The sequence below is a fragment of the Impatiens glandulifera genome, chromosome 1 (genome assembly GCF_907164915.1).
Source record: "Impatiens glandulifera chromosome 1, dImpGla2.1, whole genome shotgun sequence".
Lineage (NCBI taxonomy): Eukaryota > Viridiplantae > Streptophyta > Magnoliopsida > Ericales > Balsaminaceae > Impatiens > Impatiens glandulifera.
The window spans coordinates 42,542,430-42,561,117 of record NC_061862.1 but is presented as its reverse complement, the minus strand read 5'-3'; the positions used below and the strand labels follow the sequence as shown (position 1 = coordinate 42,561,117).

At 32.7% G+C, this 18,688-nt stretch overlaps 3 protein-coding genes across 4 annotated transcripts; 1 reads left to right on the top strand and 2 right to left on the bottom strand.

Moving 5' to 3' along the window:
* Positions 1-380: 380 nt before the first annotated feature.
* On the top strand, positions 381-2,084 carry LOC124921397 (auxin-responsive protein IAA13-like). 2 transcript variants are annotated; one of them, XM_047462059.1, is made up of 5 exons: positions 381-904; positions 998-1,338; positions 1,410-1,518; positions 1,599-1,660; positions 1,743-2,084. In XM_047462059.1, the coding sequence occupies exons 1-5, from the start codon at positions 645-647 to the stop codon at positions 1,769-1,771; spliced, it is 801 nt and encodes a 266-aa protein (XP_047318015.1). In that variant the 5' UTR covers positions 381-644; the 3' UTR covers positions 1,772-2,084. The 2 variants fall into 2 exon arrangements, with proteins under 2 accessions (XP_047318015.1, XP_047318014.1); XM_047462058.1 differs by having other exon boundaries at positions 382-904; positions 995-1,338.
* Positions 2,085-4,108: 2,024 nt separating this feature from the next.
* LOC124922581 (3-isopropylmalate dehydratase large subunit, chloroplastic-like) lies at positions 4,109-8,268 on the bottom strand. Its single transcript, XM_047463305.1, has 15 exons — positions 8,112-8,268; positions 7,912-8,040; positions 7,656-7,826; positions 7,391-7,543; positions 7,227-7,295; positions 7,017-7,133; positions 6,653-6,727; positions 6,501-6,578; positions 6,300-6,395; positions 6,179-6,228; positions 5,760-5,814; positions 5,376-5,507; positions 5,069-5,116; positions 4,806-4,964; positions 4,109-4,491 (listed from the first exon to the last, which is right to left on the bottom strand). Exons 1-15 carry the CDS (start codon positions 8,157-8,159, stop codon positions 4,351-4,353), a joined length of 1,521 nt encoding a protein of 506 aa, XP_047319261.1. The 5' UTR covers positions 8,160-8,268; the 3' UTR covers positions 4,109-4,350.
* Positions 8,269-13,620: 5,352 nt separating this feature from the next.
* On the bottom strand, positions 13,621-17,169 carry LOC124922580 (histone-lysine N-methyltransferase family member SUVH9-like). The gene is made up of 2 exons (XM_047463304.1): positions 14,872-17,169; positions 13,621-13,952 (listed from the first exon to the last, which is right to left on the bottom strand). The coding sequence occupies exon 1, from the start codon at positions 16,984-16,986 to the stop codon at positions 14,938-14,940; it is 2,049 nt and encodes a 682-aa protein (XP_047319260.1). The 5' UTR covers positions 16,987-17,169; the 3' UTR covers positions 13,621-13,952; positions 14,872-14,937.
* Positions 17,170-18,688: the final 1,519 nt, after the last annotated feature.

Sequence of the window (18,688 nt, the reverse complement as noted above, 5' to 3'; positions counted from 1 at the left end):
TTATTTTACGTTTTTAGAATTTTAATAGACTATTTAATTAATTTTTTTTAGCAACTATTTATTTATTCAACTTTATTACAAATTATTAACCATAAACTAAATGAAATCACTTCAAACTTTTTATTACTATTTAACTAATTTTATTTTTTATATAGCTTCATATTAAATAAAATATTAAAATAAATTTTATTTATTTGTTGAGGAACATTTTCCCATATATTTTTATTTCTCAACTTCTTAATCCTATTATATATTTAGACAATTATTTTTTTTAGTGAAAAAAATTAAATAATATTAATGTATAATTTACAAGTTGAAAAAAAGAAAAAAAAAGAAAAAAAAGAAATAGTAGAAAGAGAGGGAGAGAGAGGAGACGTGAAGACAGCAAAAAACTTTGAGATTGCTTTTGCAGAGAGAGTGGTGAGCGCACTTGGCGGACATGCGGGCCCCACAATCCATCAATGCTCCTCCCTCCCTCCACTATCATCATCATCTTCTTTCTCTTTCTACCTGAAAACCCCTGCTTCATCTTCTTTACCCTCTCCTCACTCACTATAATCCTTGTTTCTTCTCCAACCCATTGTCTTCTATCTTCATCTCTAAAACAACACAAACCCTTTTCACAGCTTCACTGATCAATACTAATGGCATCCAACGAAGCAATGCAGGAGGAATCCTCCAATGCTACTAATGGTGGTGGTGGTCATCATCATCATGATGACCTCGAGTTGGGCCTTGCTCTCACCCTCGGTGGTGGTTGTGGTGGTGGCGGCTCTTCATGGGGTGGTGGTGGTCATGAATTATATGGAAGGATTTTAACTGCCAAAGATTTCCCCAATGGGTTTTCCTCTTCAGCCACAAGATCAGGACCCTCTGTTCAATCTCATTCTGTCACTGCTATCAGGTTAGAATCATTCATCTATCTATACATACATACATACATACATAATCTTTTAGTATTAATAATCTTTACTATATATATGTATGTATGTAGTAGTAACAACCAGGTTGTGGGATGGCCACCTATAAGGGCTTATAGGATGAACACTTTGGTAAGTCAAGCAAAGACACAAAAGGAACCTGATACTACTACTCCTACTAATAATAAACTCATTGTTAATGGAGACCACACCGATGATGTAGAACAAATCAAAGATGATGACATGATCATCTGCAGGAAGAATGTAAACAATGATATTGGGTTTGTTAAGGTGAATATGGATGGTATACCAATTGGAAGAAAGGTTAATTTGAAGGCCCATTTAACCTATGATGCTCTGGCTAATACTGTTGAAGACATGTTCTTCAATTCCAACTCCTCCTCCTCCTCCTCATTGAGTAAGCTATATTCTATCAAAATCATTTCCACTATTTCAACCCCTTTTTATCTGTGTTTCCATTATCATCAGATGGAGAAAAGAAGAAGACTGTTAAGCTGCTCGATAGCTCGTCGGAGTTTGTTCTCACTTATGAAGATAGAGATGGAGATTGGATGCTTCTTGGAGATGTTCCATGGGGGTATCAACATTAATCCTAATCCTAATCCAAGTTAACTATAAAAGTTGTAAAATTCTTAAAACAGTTTTTTCTTTGAACAGAATGTTTATCAGCAATGTCAAGCGGCTTAGAATTATGAGGACATTTGAGGCAAACGGGCTTTGTAAGTTCAACTGTGAATAGAGGTTTTGTATGAATGTTGTGTTTCATTGTCTAATAAACACAAGTTAACTCGATGATTTCAGCTGCTCCAAGGCTTCAAGCAAAGAAATGAAAAAGGAAGATTGGGAGAAAACCAATTTAGAACTCATTTACACAATCTATTGGTGAAATTGAAGATGTCTCACTTCAAAAGCAAGAAGAGTCACACTTAGCATTTTTTTTTTCTGTTTTTTTGTTCCTTTACCATGTTTATGAAAATGTCATCAATTTTATTTCATCTTTCATATAGTGCATGTCAATGTATACACTCAGATACTTTGCTGATGCAACTTTCTCATACTGTAAATATGGGGAATGCTTCACATCAAAGTGTGTTCTTATTTGTTTATTTTCAATGTGTTTGCACATTTTGTTTGTGTGTTTGATGTTGTCTGTTTCAACTTCTAATTCATTTATTTTCATTGATTGTTTCGTGTGATTTCTAATCAATATGAATTTATGTTTGTAAAGTCATGAATTCTAGTCTTTCATATACAAATCATTTAAAAACAAATATCAAACCTACATTTGCTTAATTAGGACATGCTTACTGAGCTTATGATGCATGTGATTGTGGATCTGGTTGTTTCAAATATATGAAGACCGGGTTGTTTCAAATTGTACTCAATACCTTATATAGACCAGTTTTGTCTACTCCTAAATTCCCCTGTTTCTTCTCATTCTCACAGGGGAGGGGCAATAGTGTAATTATTTTTGTAAAATGACTGTTTTGCCAAGAGAGAACATAGGACATTTGGGAGCAAAGGATCTTATCCCCTTATATAAGACATATAAGATGATTTTGGTTCGCAAAGGGCAGGTAGTTTGAACTCTATTTGGTAAAACCTAATACAGACATCCTACAAATCAATATTATGATACATGATCAATTGGGTTGTAGTCCAATTCAATCATGTTTTCAGCTGGATGACTCCAACTGGTCTTCTTCATGCATGATGGTCAAGCCAATATTTCCTGAGAATCTAAAGAAGTTTACAATAGTAAAGAAGTTCATTTACTGTTTCATTACTATTGCTTTTCTTTATAGACAGTAGAAGCCCACTCATGACGAATCAGCAAAAGGGTTGTAGATACAGATGTACAAACATCAGAGGTAAAATGGAAAGCATTAGAGGAAAAAGGACCCACATGAAATAAATTGGAAGATAAAAAAATTGAACAAAGAAAAGTTTTTTTTTTGGTTGAAACAAACTCTATTTAATGAGTAAAAGGAGATAGAGGGATTCAAGGGTCTGTAAATGGTTAAGATATTCCATGTTTTTGGGATATTGATATTGTAATATCCACTTTCCTGATTTTCTGCTCTCAACATTGTAGAAAGAAAAAAAGGTCAATTGGGTTTTATTTTGTAAGCATCTAGCTCTAAATACCACCTAATTTCACATAATGCTGTCACCTGTAATGTATCAAATAAGCCGAAAACAAGAATCTTATCATATAAAAGAATTATGGAGCAGAAAATAAAGCATGCATGCCTGCATGAAAGAGATTTCCTTTCAAAGGACAGATTTGATCATTAAGGTACAGACAAGTTGCTGTACTTAACCAGCTGGATTATAAATAATCATTCAAGGACTAACTACAACTACTATATGATAATAATAAGGAGTAATAATAAGTAATAATAACTTTCTTCAACAGCTTTATTGCATGATTCATTAAAGGACTTCCTACCTTCTTGTCTACTTTTTTGTTCTAATATTGAAAGCTAGCATGCTCTTCATTTCACTAAAAAGATAGGACAATATTCTTTGGTGCAGCTTGCAGAATTTTCGAATAATAATTGTGTTAGGTTTATTTCATGGAAAGTACCCTTTGTTTTTTTACCCTTCCAAGTAACTAAGTAGTCCCATACATAGGAACAGTAAGGGGATATGGATTTTCAATCCACAATGTTGCTAGCATGGTCAACATCAATATAGACTTCAGTCCCTTTGTCACTATTTCTCTTAAACAGTAACCATTTTCAAGTGTGAAGAGAACCTGATAATTCTATAGACCATGATGTTCTTTAGTTGGGTTGTTGTGCATAAGTTGGTTCATGAACTTATAACAAAACAAGTTGCCTGACTAACCTTTGCTACATGCCTTTGTCAACAATGGGCTCTCCAATTCTATTCTCAACTTCTTAATAGAATCCATTATCTTTCAACAGGTCTAGTGTGTATTTTTTGGTTCACTGTTGTTCCTTCTTCTTTTGTCCTTACTACTTCCATTCAGAGAAAAAGTATATTAGATTATCTAGAACTCCTAGAATGGCTTCCTTTCCAGCTGCATGATTTATGTATCAAAGTATCATGCAATTATAATATCATCAACACAAAAACACAACCAGTATGTCATTACACCTCTTAATTGTAAGATATGGACACAATTTTGCATTCATACATGTCCACAAGTTTTCATATGCTCATTATTAAGAACAAAAGTATTTCAAACATCTGTTCTAATACAATATTTTCCAGATATGACACCAGAACATAAACAAACCACAATGCTACTACATTCTCAAATTCGCAAGCTACTCATATTTAGGACTATAATCAGTTAAACTTTGAGAGAAGTCATGCGAAGTTCAACCATGAAACGGTAACCAACTCAGCAATTACTTTGAAGGTGAGGATATTACATTTACTGTAGAAATTCTCTTGGATCAGTGACAAAACCAGTCAAAGCAGATGCTGCAGCTGTGTAGGGAGAAGCCAAATAAATCTGGCCTTCTTTGTGCCCCATCCTTCCTGGAAAATTCCTATTTGTAGTTGAAACACACACCTGCAATGAACACCCCAGCCTCTTAACAGTTAGAGTTCATTGCTGTAATAGATATAGATAGGTCTTGATGGGCCTGACTTCACCCATTTGTAGAATTATAGTTAGTTACATATTGTTAGCTTATTATAAATAGAGGAATAGTTAGCGTAATAGGAATCAGATGTTAAATGTTGAAAGCCAGACTATTTTCCCTCTAGCTCGCTAGGATATTCCTTTCTCATCTATAATATTCTCTTATTTTCATCTCTTTTCTCTTATAACCCCTAGATCTGCTAAAGATGCAAAGAAAATTTTATATGCAGGAAGAAACTTACTGTTGGCTCATTCATTCGTGCATAAGTATCTTTAGGGCCACCCAAACAGGCACCGCAACTGGGACTTGCAGGTGTGTCACAGCCAGCTTCCTCAAATATCTGTGAGCAAGTCTTGCCACCAGATCCAGGTACAGGTACACTGTATAAGTCCACCCATACCTAAAAATGTATTTCATCAAAATGCCATACACATTTCTCAGTCTCAGCAATAGAATTCTCTCATATCTTAACTATCTTCCTGGCACATAGGTAAAAATACTAACCTTCTGAGTAGCAGGAACCAGAAAAGTCGGCACTTTAACCTTCTTCCCCTGCACATCGTATTACTTTCTTCAACTTCAAGGTTAGTTTAATAAAGCTTGTATGGCCAAAAAACCATTTTCATGCAAAAACCATTAACATACTAACTAAGCATATTTTTGTCAATCATGTTTTTTAGTAAGCAAATTTGAAAATACTCAAAATAGTATAAACCCATTTGCTTGAATCTGTAGCAGAAAATCTGAATTTAGAAATCAATGAAATTATAGAAAATAAAAACAGAAAAAAATACAGTCAAAGAAGTCTCACCGAAGCAAGAAATACTTTTGCTGCAGCGAGGAAATCCTCAAACTTCCCACCAGTACATGATCCAATATAGACCCGGTCGATCTTCACATCTTTACATTCTCTAGCTAAGGCCCTATTGTCGGGAGAATGAGGCTGCAAAATTAAAATACATTTGAAGTTATCAGACGGATTCTTTTACAAATGAAAATGACTTTCTAGCTGATGCCAAGAGAGTGAGAAAAGGCAATTGTCAAATTGGAACGGTTACTCAAAATATCAAGAAAGAATGATTCACTTAATTCAACTTTGCTACAGTTTTCCAAATTGCAATATAGTACAAGATAGTTCCACTTTTATCCTTTACAGAAAGTACATATCACATTCATCAAACGTCAATCAGTTCACCTTTGCCACCAAAGGCTCCAGCTTTGAGATGTCAAATCTGTACTCTGAAAGAAATCTGGAAGATAATAAATAAGACAGTCAATAGAATGCTCAATTTCGAAATGAACATGGGTAGGTAAAAGGTCCTAGCAGGCATCATACAACATGAAAAAAAAAAAAAAAATGTGTTTATGGTAATTAGTGTTGAGAAGGGAGAAGAAGACAACTTTAAGTGTCCGTTTATTTCAGAAATAGTGAAAGAAGTCGAGAACTGTCGACATAAAAAAATAATTGTGAGATCTGGAGCTCTTTCTTTTTCTACTTTTGCAGAAACAGCTTTTGTTAAAATAACAATGAAGAATTGATGCTCAAATTAATTATCAACTACATATGTAAATTAGAATATAATAACAAAATTGAATACAATTTTTAATTATTACCTAGCTTGACCATCACTGTAAACTGCTTCATACGGCACTGATGTCTTATCCTGAGTAAATACAAATGAAAAGTATGTGATTTTAGTGAACAAGGACACATATAGCATATCAAATTACTGACCTTAAGGTATTCATGTGTAATTGAATCAGCTGGTACAACTCCATTCTTGCCCCCAGCTTCAACAACCATGTTACACAAGGTCATTCTCTCTTCCATCTTTACACAGACGAATTAAAAAACATAGATTACCAATTAATGAAATTCTATAATGAGATGTAAAAAGGTTTAAGGCATTTTGTATTGAAATATTAACCAACTTACAGTCAGACTTTCAACTGTAGATCCAACAAACTCCATCGATTTATATGTTGCTCCAGATACAGATATTTCACCAATAGTCTGCAAAAGATTCAGAATACTATGAATTATCAAACCATATATATCCCCCCATAGGTAAACTACTATGAATTTACCTGCAAAATCAAATCCTTGGCCATCAAATAATCTGGCATTTCACCTTCCATTACAAATCTGAGTGTTTGGGGGACCTGAAAATTATATACATCATCTAGCTAATTACTATCTATTATAACAATATTTGTTTATTCATCATTTCAACAAGTAAGGACTATAAACCCTCAAAGCAAAAAGAAGGATCATAAACCCCGAATCCAGCAGAACATAATAAAGTTTTCTATGAAATGTTCCGAATGAAGAATTGGCCATACAGGTCCTTTGATGGAACAATGACTAGTTCTCAGTTTCAAATCATAAATATAGGACAATGGCAAACAAAGTAGAGAAAGAGATGATCAAAGTAAAGATGTTTGACAAAACCTTTAGCAAAATCTTTCCGGTGCCTAACACAAAGCCTGCATCGGTGTTACCTATTCCAGTTGCAAACTGGCCAAATGCTCCAGCAGTACATGTGTGAGAATCTGTTCCTAATAAGACCTAAATGCAAGGAAAACAATAATATAGATTTTAAGCTCTTAGAAAATTATGTTAACAGGCAAAACTTAACAGCGTGAAAGAAAAACCTAGTACCTCTCCAGGTCTACAATGGCCTTCTTGCGCAAGGGCAACATGGCACACACCTTTATAATCAGGATTAGCCTGTAGAGCCAAAACACAACACACAGTTATAATGCATAAGGACACGAAATCGATGAGGATCCTTATCTTTTACAACAATCCAATTAGATTAATACCTTAAAGTTTCCAAGATCTGTGATGTCATAGAAATGCTTAATATTTTGCTCAGTGCAAAAATCTCTCAAGATGTCCACATTACGATTTGCCCTTTGGTCATTTGTGAAGATATAGTGATCAGGTATAACAACAATTTTCTCTCGATCCCATACCTAAAAGATTGAATCTTTTAATGAGAGAATATATACATATATATATAAACCCTTAAATCTAAAGTTTCCAAAAACATAGTCACTATTGAAAATAAGCAAAATGAGTTGTTACCTTAGCAGTAGGGCCGAACTCTTTCTTAAAAATTCCAAAGGAACCAGGACCGCAAACATCATGAGTCATCAAGACATCAACATTAACCCAAACATTATCACCCGGGATAAGCTCAGATTTCTCAGATGCCCTAGCCAAGATCTTCTCTGTCATCGTCATCGCAGTTTTCACCTAAAGCAGAAAGTAGTAATGATCAATTGAAATTCAGTTCTAGTAAAAAGTGTAAATCTGAAGAGAAATGAAGGAAGAACTAAACTGAACCGGTGGTAGAAGGCTTTCGTTCAGTTTGCTGCGGCGACATGACAGATACAATCTTCCTGGGAATCGATTTATTGGGAGAAAGAACGGAAGAGCGAGAAACGAATGCAGAGAGTTCAACATTTTTCTGAAAGTAGCAAGAAGATTGGTGAGAAAATGGATGGAATCGGTAAAGGGAAAGGGGAGAGATGAATATACCTTGTTGATTAAAGGAGTGAAGCTTAACGCAGTAGCCGCCGAAGCCATTTGAGACGGAGAGATTATCAGAAGAAGAAGAAGAAGAAGAAACCAACCTGCCCTTGTAATGACGACTTGTGGTGTTCTGTGTGTACGTGTTTTTGCCTCAAGCTCATTATAAAAAGTCAATAAATACAAAAATATCTATTTTCTTATTTATTATTTACAATAAAGATAATTATAATTAATTTAAATAAAAATATAAACATAAAATTTACAGAGATAGACATAAGATTCACCAAATTGACTTCACGCGACAAAAGAGATTACCCTTCCTTCAAATACTTAGGTTTCAACAATTGAAGTTGATGAGCTAATACATCTAAAAAATTATAATTGTCAAGGTAGATTTTAAGTGATTTATTGTTATCAGTCTAATTGTAAGTTATAACCTTCCTAGATTCAAAATCAAATTCAGTATTATAATCCATTAGTTTTAATAACCCAATTGTTAGATGTTTCCAAATCACACTGGTTATTTTAACTTTATCGGTTAAACTTAATATTATCTTTGCAATCGAAGAAATCTCATATATGAGCTCTAATATGTTTAACATAATATGAATATGGAGAGAGTGATTTTTGAAATGTGAGAGTTTCTCATTTTCTATTGTCAAATTAGATTTGCAAAGAGACTACAATTCAAATTATCTTAAATTGTGGCACAATTTTTTAAAATAAATAAATATTAGTATATCAAAACTTGTAACTAAATAGAGCATTAGAGATAGGAAGAAGTCCATAAATTTTTCAAACTGAGACTCTTTGCATAACAATAAGGGATTTTTTTTTGACAATTTCAACATGATTTTTACATTTAAGACAACTAGAGAAGTAATATTTTTTTATGATGATACAACATTATTACAAGACTTTCATATAAAATCTCTTATTTACGAAATTACTTGAAATTCCAAATTTTTTTCCCCACAATTTTGGGTTCACTCCATATAACCGAATAGGAATACTAAAGTAGATTTAATGTTTTTCTTGAAAAGAATATATAACTAGAACTAATATGAAAATTCCGTTCTAAATGAGTCTATCTTCCGATCTATAAAGACTAATTGAGAACTTTAGAACCTCTTTGGATCAAAGCAGATCACAAAGTTTCTAGTTTTTCATTCACCTTTATGATGAATGAAATCGCTAGCGAAAGAGTTTTGAAAAGACGTAGATGGAGGATTCTTGGTCATTTTATACTCCAAAATGACGTACTTGCATCAAAATTTTGTCAATAATAGTTTGACGTGATAAAATCTCGCACAACTTAAAGTTCATTATTGAATAAGCTGCTTTTCCTCGCCTCAGTTGAAAGAAATGGAAAAGAAGGACCATTTAGAGATAGTGGACTTCCTTGCTTTACTTTAGCTATGGTTTACAAGATATTATTGTTAATTCTGCGAGAGTAGCCTAAATAAAGTAAAGGGTTTAGTTACATGTCCGAAAATAAAGACTTAGTCAATTGCCCTGTTAGCTGAAGGCCCTTCTTGTCTACTTCCCAAAAAATGTTTGGGTCTTGGATAATAAATTATTTACCTATCAGTTATTATTTTCTGATTTGATTTTTTTAAATATATATATATATATAATTGTTAGAATAATAGAAAATTATTTTATTGAATTGTTATTACATAAATAATATATATACATTATAATTATAAGAAAACTAATATAAATAAATAATATATATACATTATAATTATAAGAAAACTAATATAAAATGATATATTGAGTGTCTTAAGGGTGTTCATGAATTCGAATAAATTCTAATAAAACCGAACCGAATTCGAATTTTGAATAATTCGAATTCGAATTGAATTTGCTTTTCTTTTTTTATTTTATAGTTAAATCTTTAATTCAAATTATCCTAATTCGAAATAAAATTTGAATTAAGATGTTGAATTGTAGTAATAGATCTTGACTTCGGAATAGGTGTTAAACGACATAAATATATAAAGATTTAAGAGTTTTGACAAAGAAGAAAAAAAGAGATAGCGAGATGAGATAGATCGAAGCTCTCAGAGATGTAGTTGGAGACTCTTTCATATGAGAATGAAGAATAGATGCAGTTGAAGCCCGAAGACTCTTTCATATGAGAATGAAGATGAAAGAGAGAGGTGATAACTATGGAAATGAAAGAGGGAGGTGATAACTATGAAGATGAAAGAGGGAGGTGACATATTTAGATTATGTTAAGTGAATATAGAGAAGGAGGTTAGAGAATAAAAAAAGATTAAGTTTAGAGAATATATAGAGATTATTTGATTATGTTAGAGAATAAAGATGATGTGAGGTGTGTTCAGATAGGAAGATTAGAGAGATTATTTGATTAGGTTAGCGAATAAAAAAAGATTAGGTTTAGAGAATATATAGAGATTATTTAATTATGTTAGAAAATAAAAAAAGATTAAGTTTAGAGGATAAAGATGAGGTGGTTTTTTTTTTAAGTTAAAGAAATTATTTAATTAAGTTAGAGAATAAAAAAGAATTAGGTTTAGAGAATATATAGAGATTATTTGATTAAGTTAGAGAATAAAAAAGGATTAAGTTTAGAGAATAAAGATGAGGTGGGATGTCAGATAGAATGTTAGAGAGATTATTTGATTAAGTTAGAAAATAGAAAATGATAGGAAGGTTGTTAGAGAGATTATTTAATTAAGTTAGAGAATAAAAAATGATTAGGTTTAAAGAATTAGGTTTAGAGAATAAAGATGAGGTGGTTTTCGGATAAGAAGGTTAGAGAAATTATTTGATTAGTTTAGAGAATAAAAAAAATTAGGTTTAGAGAATATATATAAATGAGGTGGTTGCTAATAAATTAGGTTTAGAGAATAAAGATGAGTTGCGCGGATGCTAGGGTTAGAGAATATAGATGAGGTGAGCAGCATAGCAGGTGCTGCTAGGGTTAGAGAATATATATGAGGTGAGCCGCATAAATTAGGTTTAGAGAATAAAAAAATAAATATGAGGTGGGCGGCTGCTAGGGTTAGAGAATATAGACGAGGTGAAAGCAGAAATTAGGTTTAGAGAATAAAGATGAGGTGAGTGGCTGCTAGGGTTTAAAGATGAGGTGGGCGGCTGGGGTTTAAAGATGAGGTGGGCGGCTGCTAGGGTTAGAGAATATAGATGAGATGAGCGGCAGAAATTAGGTTTAGAGAATGAATAAGTAATTATTATATATAATAAATTATATAATATATAATAAAATAAATATATTATTATATTTATTATATATTATATATAATAAATAATATAATATAATAAATAATAAAAAATGAATTCGGTTTTTGGTTTGAGAGTTGAAATCTCAATTCGAAAATCGTATTTGAATTCGAATTGATTTAAAATTTGATTAAAACTGAAAATAAAATTCAAATACAGTTTATTCGGTCAGATATTAAGTTCATACAAAATATTTAACACCACTAAGAACACCCTTATATATTGCTCCTAATTTGTTTTGACATTTTTTTTTTACTCTTTGTTTTATTCTCATCTTTTTTTAGCCTCTTTCTCCTTCCCCAAACAGTAATATTTCCTTTGCCCTCATTTCTTGGTTTGATCCATAAGTGTAGTTTCCTTCCCCTCTTATGACCATAAAAGGTTAATGGTTTGATCCATAAGTGTAGTCTCCTTTGTGAGCTGAACATTCAGGTAACAAGAATAAAATGTCGGGTGATCCATAGGTTATCCATGAGTGTAGTGTCCATCAGACTCTTTTCCTGATGGATGTTACCAAGAATATATATTAAAATGTTAAGGATATTCAAGTTGAAGATATAAGTTAATGCAACCAAGTGATTGTTTCCTCTAAAATATTGCAAACCAAGGTTTTCATATTTCGTAGATATGTACATTTGAGTAATATGCACATACCTTTCAAATTTAAAATGATTAATTGTTGATGAATATTCTAAGACTAACAAAAAAAAAAATACATAACAAACACTAGATGAAATTGACTTGGAGGTAACAAATACCACAGTTTTTGCCACATAAATTTCCTGACCAAGATCTTAACACATCGACATGTAAGGGAGTCCATGTACCTACATGAAGAACAACAACAAGAAAAATGCAGCTTATGAACCAATAGGAACATCGATAAAAGAATCTTTTAGGTTTGTGGTGTTTACGAAGACGGAGTTGGCGGCGTGCGGAGGACAGTTCGAAATTGACGAACGGAAGGTGGGTGGGCGCCAGATTTAGACCGGACGAAGAAAGCAAGATCTGCATATCTACAACTATAGAGATGGCGGTTGGTGAAATAATATCTAAAGGACCAATAAAGAAACGGGAGAATAGGGTGATGCGAGATCTACTCCTGAAATGAGATAGCAGGAAAAGGGATCAAAAGGAAGAAGATGAAGAGAATGAGAAAGTAAGAGAGAGTCTTTGACTGAAATTCAGGTGTTATAAAATTGCTTTATTGATATTATCAAAATTTATGATAATATTTTACAGATATATTATTTTATATTGTAACATCCAATCTCAAACTTAAAATGTAACAACTATAAAAATTGAGAGTTTGTCAGTCAGAAAATGAAATCGCGAAGCCGAATACGTTTTTATAAATATATCAGCAATCCATATTACTAACCAAACAATTTCGCATGCAACAACAGGAATAATAATAAGATACTCATCATTCTTAATCTTCTTCTCTTCTTTCTCTTTTGCCCAATCCATTGATCATTTATCCAAAAAGTAGCTATTCTTCAATTCAGACTAGACGAATTCAACAACTCACAACAACAAAACCAAACTCATTAAACAATCCTCCTCTAAAATCAAATCAAATTCAACTCCATATTCTCGACAACAACAACCAAAACCAGGATCAATCAAACCAAGCTCCACAAACATAGGAAAAAACAAAACCAAATTCAACTCCCTATTCTCGACAACAATAAAAACAAAACCATTAAGCTACCAAGATTCAATCAAACCAAACTTCACAGACATAAAGAAAAACAAAACCAAATTCAACTCCCCATTCTCGATAAAAATCAAAACAAAACCATCAAACTACCAAGATCAATCAAACCAAGCTTCACAAACATAAAGAAAACCAAAACCAAATTCAACTCTCTATTCTCGACAACAATCAAAACAAAACCATCAAACTAACAAGATCAATCAAACCAAGCTTCAGAGGAAAAACAAAACCAAATTCAACTTCTTATTTTTGACAACAATCAAAACAAACCACCAAACTACTAAAATTCTCAATTCAACTAGATAAAAACAAATCTACTCAAACGAAATTCAAAACCTAACGGTTGATATAGTAAATTACGTAGGTGGTATATATTATATAGACATTGTGATAATATCTTATAAAATTTATAAAATATATTATCTTTATCTTTATAAATTTAAATTTTAAATATAAAAAATATTTGAATAAAATTCCAAATAATTTACTTTCTTTTTTATCAAAACATAATAACCCATATTCTTTTACTAAATAAAAATCTTAAAAGTTTCTTAAAATAACTTAAAGGAGATTCAGATCAGTTCATCAATGAGCCCCAACCAACATTCACTATAACAATATTATATCTAAATGAGCTCATTATGTGCAATCTTTCTTGCATTTCATACAACTAATAAAGCTTACAACACTCAAAATCTAATAATATCCCCAAAATCAAACAACAAAATAAAAAAATATAAAAAAAAACAGGTTCACAAATCTCCATCTCCTGCTTTTTGTTGGAAGCTGAAAAGTAGATAAGCTGAGAAGAAAAGGCATGGCAACACAGAGATTATAGCTTTCCACCCAAATTGCAACTGAAAATTACAAGGAAAATGAAAAAACAGTCATTAAAGCATCCTAAACAATTGGCCAATACTTCAAGCATTAATTATTGCATGTTTTCAGAAAACTCAATACAAATTGCAACAACAGTTTTAGGCAGCACATGTTATCACTTAATTAATCTAAATAAGTAAGCACAAGTATTAATTTCTTTAGAAAGCACAAGTAATAATTTCTTTTAGTACGATCCCCACAACCATGACCTTCCATACTTTGATTCAGGGCATTATAATGGGACCTTAATGCTTATAAGTTCTAAGCTTTCAACATTTCTCAAGTTCAATGACTAATAAAAAAGGAAATGTCACGGGTTTGATTCTATCTGGAAGCGCTTTGAGTTTAAGCAGGGAGTAGGGAGTAATGACTGTAAGGGAGTCATGTTAGCTCTCATTTATTAAAAAAAAATGACTAATAAAAAAGGATTATGGAAACACTTGCTCAAAATCTCATGAAGGAATGTTGTGAGCATAGGAGAAACTGACATAGAATCAGAAGGGATCCTCTATGCCCATTTTCTCTAACTCGGGAAGGTTGAAAATGTTATTTTTTTTTAATCATTTCAACATTTCTTGTGAGAAGGGACAAAGAGAAAATGGGCAAAGAGAATCCTATTTCAATTTGAAAAACTCACAAAAATCACGTTGGCTTAAGAGACCAAAAAGTCACGAGTTTGATTCCATCTGAAAGCGCTTTAAATTCAAGCGGAAAACCATGGTTGTGGGGTGTCATGCTAGTTCTCCTTTAATTCAAAAAACAAAAAATATTTGTTCTTTTCTTTCTAAAAAATCATGTAATCTCCCCCCTTTGGGCTTTTTTAATAAACGACATTGTGTTGTTTCCCAAAAATAAAAAACTTATGATGGTAAATGTATATTGAACAATGAGAGTTACCTGGCAATAGAGTTGTAGACTTGATTTAGGCCAGAGTAAGACTGTAACTAAACTTCATTAGACCTGCTAGTTACTAATTCGGAATTTCTCTTCCCACTCTTCCGCTTGCGGCTCAGCCACACCATAATCAAGACTCAGCTCTCTCAGAGGAGGGATGTTCTCCATTGCAAACAACATAACATTTGGATAATATAAGCTATTGTGGTTGTAAAGCACAAACTGCACCATAACATTAGGACATGTACTGTGGCTCATATAACAAGCCACATTTCGCATTTTCGAAACATCAATAACAAAATCCAATTTCGGTGTACACGGGTGTGTTGGCCTGGCGTAATCAGAGAACATATCTGTAAAATCCCCCCACTCAGCCCATCTCTCGCTAAAACGACTTGGATGTATCAAACTACTATCTCCATTCATTGACATTATTTGTGCTTGCTCTTTTGTAAGAACAACTCCAGCATATTCACATATAAAGGACCCAGCTTGAATCAGATCCAGTGACCTAACACCCCAACCCGTTTCCCTTGATCTGAAAACTTCAAGTTTGTATTTTACTCCTCTTTGGGAAACTCGGTTTCGACAATTTGGAGGACAATTACACTTTGGCCCACACTCGTATACTAAAGGCTTTCCTTTCACCAAGATTCCTTGAAGATCGTAAGCAAATTCGCCCCCGTTTTTCATAGCACAGACACAATTATCTGAACAGCCGTTAACACAATCACAGCCGTTACTGCTTCCCATACTACTATAAGCAACTGCAGGGAATATAGTCCTAGGGATGTAATCAAAGTATGCTACTTCTCTATTATCATCTATATCATTAAAAAGAAGAACTGGGACTTTTTCTTTATTAGAAGAAATATCAAGACACTGATATCCAGTTGGTCTGGCTGATAAAGGTGCATTGCGAATAGATTGAGCAAATTTCAAAATGGCACTACCCGATTCAGGTTGATTTTCAATCCTAATGAGCTTGTATTTGTAAACACCAAAACCAGATTTACCCACGTCAAACCATGTTTCGACAATCCTGTATAGACCATCGTAAACATAAACCTTACCATTTGGACTTCCTTCATACTTAAACCCACGAATCACCCGGATTTCAATGCCGTAGTTCATGCTTCTCTCCAGACCTAGGTTTCCACCTTGCAGTTTCTGGTGAAGGCATTGCCTATGGTGACTGTCCTGTCCACCCTGGCCTGTGTAAATGAGGACATCGCCTGAATCTTCATCATCTTCATATCCTCCTGAGACAATAATACTGGTTGCAATTGGCTCACCGTTTGGGCTGAGGCTGGCAGAGAGGCAGTCAATCCCTGCCTGGATTTGTCCATGTAATCCTACAACACATAATTCCATCCTAAAGAAGAACAGATCGCCAATCAAAACACCAGGAATGGAACCCACTATCCTTTTGTCACGATTCAGCCATAACCCTCGCCCCCGCATCACCGTCGCAGCCCTCAAATCACCTCGAGCACGTCGACCTGAACCAGGGCCATGCCGCTTCTCTTCCTCAGACGTTGCCAAAATCCGCAAACAATCATACATCATCCTGGTCTTCCTCACAATATCGCGGAAGTATCTCTCATCCTCGATTCCCAAATTCGTGACCCGAACTAGTTCTGAGGATCTTTTCTGGTAACGCTTCCGGGGAGAAACAATAGACAGTTGATTTTCATCCTCTATCGGCACGATCGCCCCCGATTCAGGATTAAGAGTCCCAGCATATTCGTTGTTCTGCATTCCATTCGCGACTGCCGTCCTGAACATCTCCGAGATTCGATTAAACTCGGAGTAAACGAAGCTCTCATCGGACAAATTCTCGGGAATCTGCTCAAAAGCGGTAATCTCCGAGATTGATTGTTGAGGAAGTGAAACATTAGGCCTATAATCGAAGGATAAATTAGGGTTAGGGCTCTGAGAAAATTGGAACCGTGCAGGGGGTAATGGAAGTGTTTCATCGAGAGGCTCGTGTTTAGGTTCCAATTTGGGTACAATTAGTGGCCTCTGCGTTGAACCTGTGACGCTGTTGCTACTGCTGGTTGAAGCTATGTTGTAGGGAATGAGATTAAGGTCTTGAAATGGAACCGGAGAACTCATGTTCTTTCTATAGATGAAATTACAGTTTTATACGAAAAAAAACAGAGTAATATGCTCGCCGGAAGGTTTTAGTCACAAAAGAAGACGATTCTTCACTGCCGTGGAAGACATCGACATCGTTAGTTTGCTCATGGCGGAGTTGACAGGCAGCAATAAAATTATAAGGGAGAGAGAAACGTTTTCTATCTACAAAATCTTGAAATTGGAGACATTGAGTAGTAAATGTGCTAACATCATTTATTGACAATTTTGCCCCGCACTATGAAGAAGTAACTTTTTTATTAGGTAAAAAGTAATAATTTTGATAGAAATGAAAAAAAATGGAATATAATGAAGGACGATATTACCCTTTGTTTTGTTTGACACAATTATCGATGACAATGAGACGGATCGAGAAAGAGTGGACCGTTTAACTTGTTTGCATATATGACAGCCAAACAAATTAAGGTGGGACCATTCTGATCTATTCAACACAACACAAACTTTATTTTGGAAATTTTTTTTACTATCATATATTATTATATATTAAAATTATTTTAAAAAATATTTAGGCGTGTTTATCGGAAAGTTAATCGTTAGTATCAAAGATTACAATAATCTTGGTGGGTGTTGAGTGACGTGTTTTTGTTTTTATTTTCACATTTTACGACTTTTTTTACTTTTTTAATGACATGTTTGTGTTTATGATCCGTTTAAAAACAATAATGTATAATAACTTTCATAGAAACTAAAAAAAATTGAGAGAATATAATGACAATATTGCCCTTATTATATTGCCTTTTATTGACATCATTATCGATGACAATGGGACAGATCGATGACAATGGGTTAAATCGAGATAGAGTGGACCCCTTTAACTTGTTTTGTATGGATGACAGCCAGACAATTCAAAGTAAGACCAATCTATAGATTCAACGCAACTTTATTTTATGGGCACAAATAAGTCTTCTAATTACTTTAATCGCTTACTTTTAGACCTTAAATTAATTTTTAAAACAAATCATTCCTTTAACTTTTAAAAAAGTCACTCCATCAGCTTTTTGATTAAACATAACGGTTTAAGTTTAAAATATATTTTTTATATATTATTTTTAATTATTATTTTTTATATTTATATATATAATTATTAAATCGCTTATATATATAATATTATATATATATATATTATTATTAATTTTTATATTTATATAATTATTAAATTTTTATATATAGATAATATATATATATTATTTATTTTTATCTATACTTATCTATATTTATGTCTATACAAAATAAAGTTTAAAATAATTTATATATATTATCTTTAATCATTAATTTATATAATATATATTTTAAAAAATTATTTGAGGGTTAAAAGTAATTCGGCTTTTAACCCTTAAATTATTTTTTAAAACATATATTATATAAATTTATATATATAAATTAATGATTAAAGATAATATATATAAATTATTTTAAAACTTTGTTTTATATAAAAATATATATAACTATGTATAGATAAAAATAAATAATATATATATATATATATATATATATATATATATATATATATATATATATATATAAACGATTTAATAATTATATATATAAAGATAAAAAATAAGATTAAAGATAATATATAAAATAATAATATTTTAAGCTTAAGCGTTATATTTAACCAAAAAGTTGAAAGAAGAGTCATGTGATAACTTTCTAAAAGTTG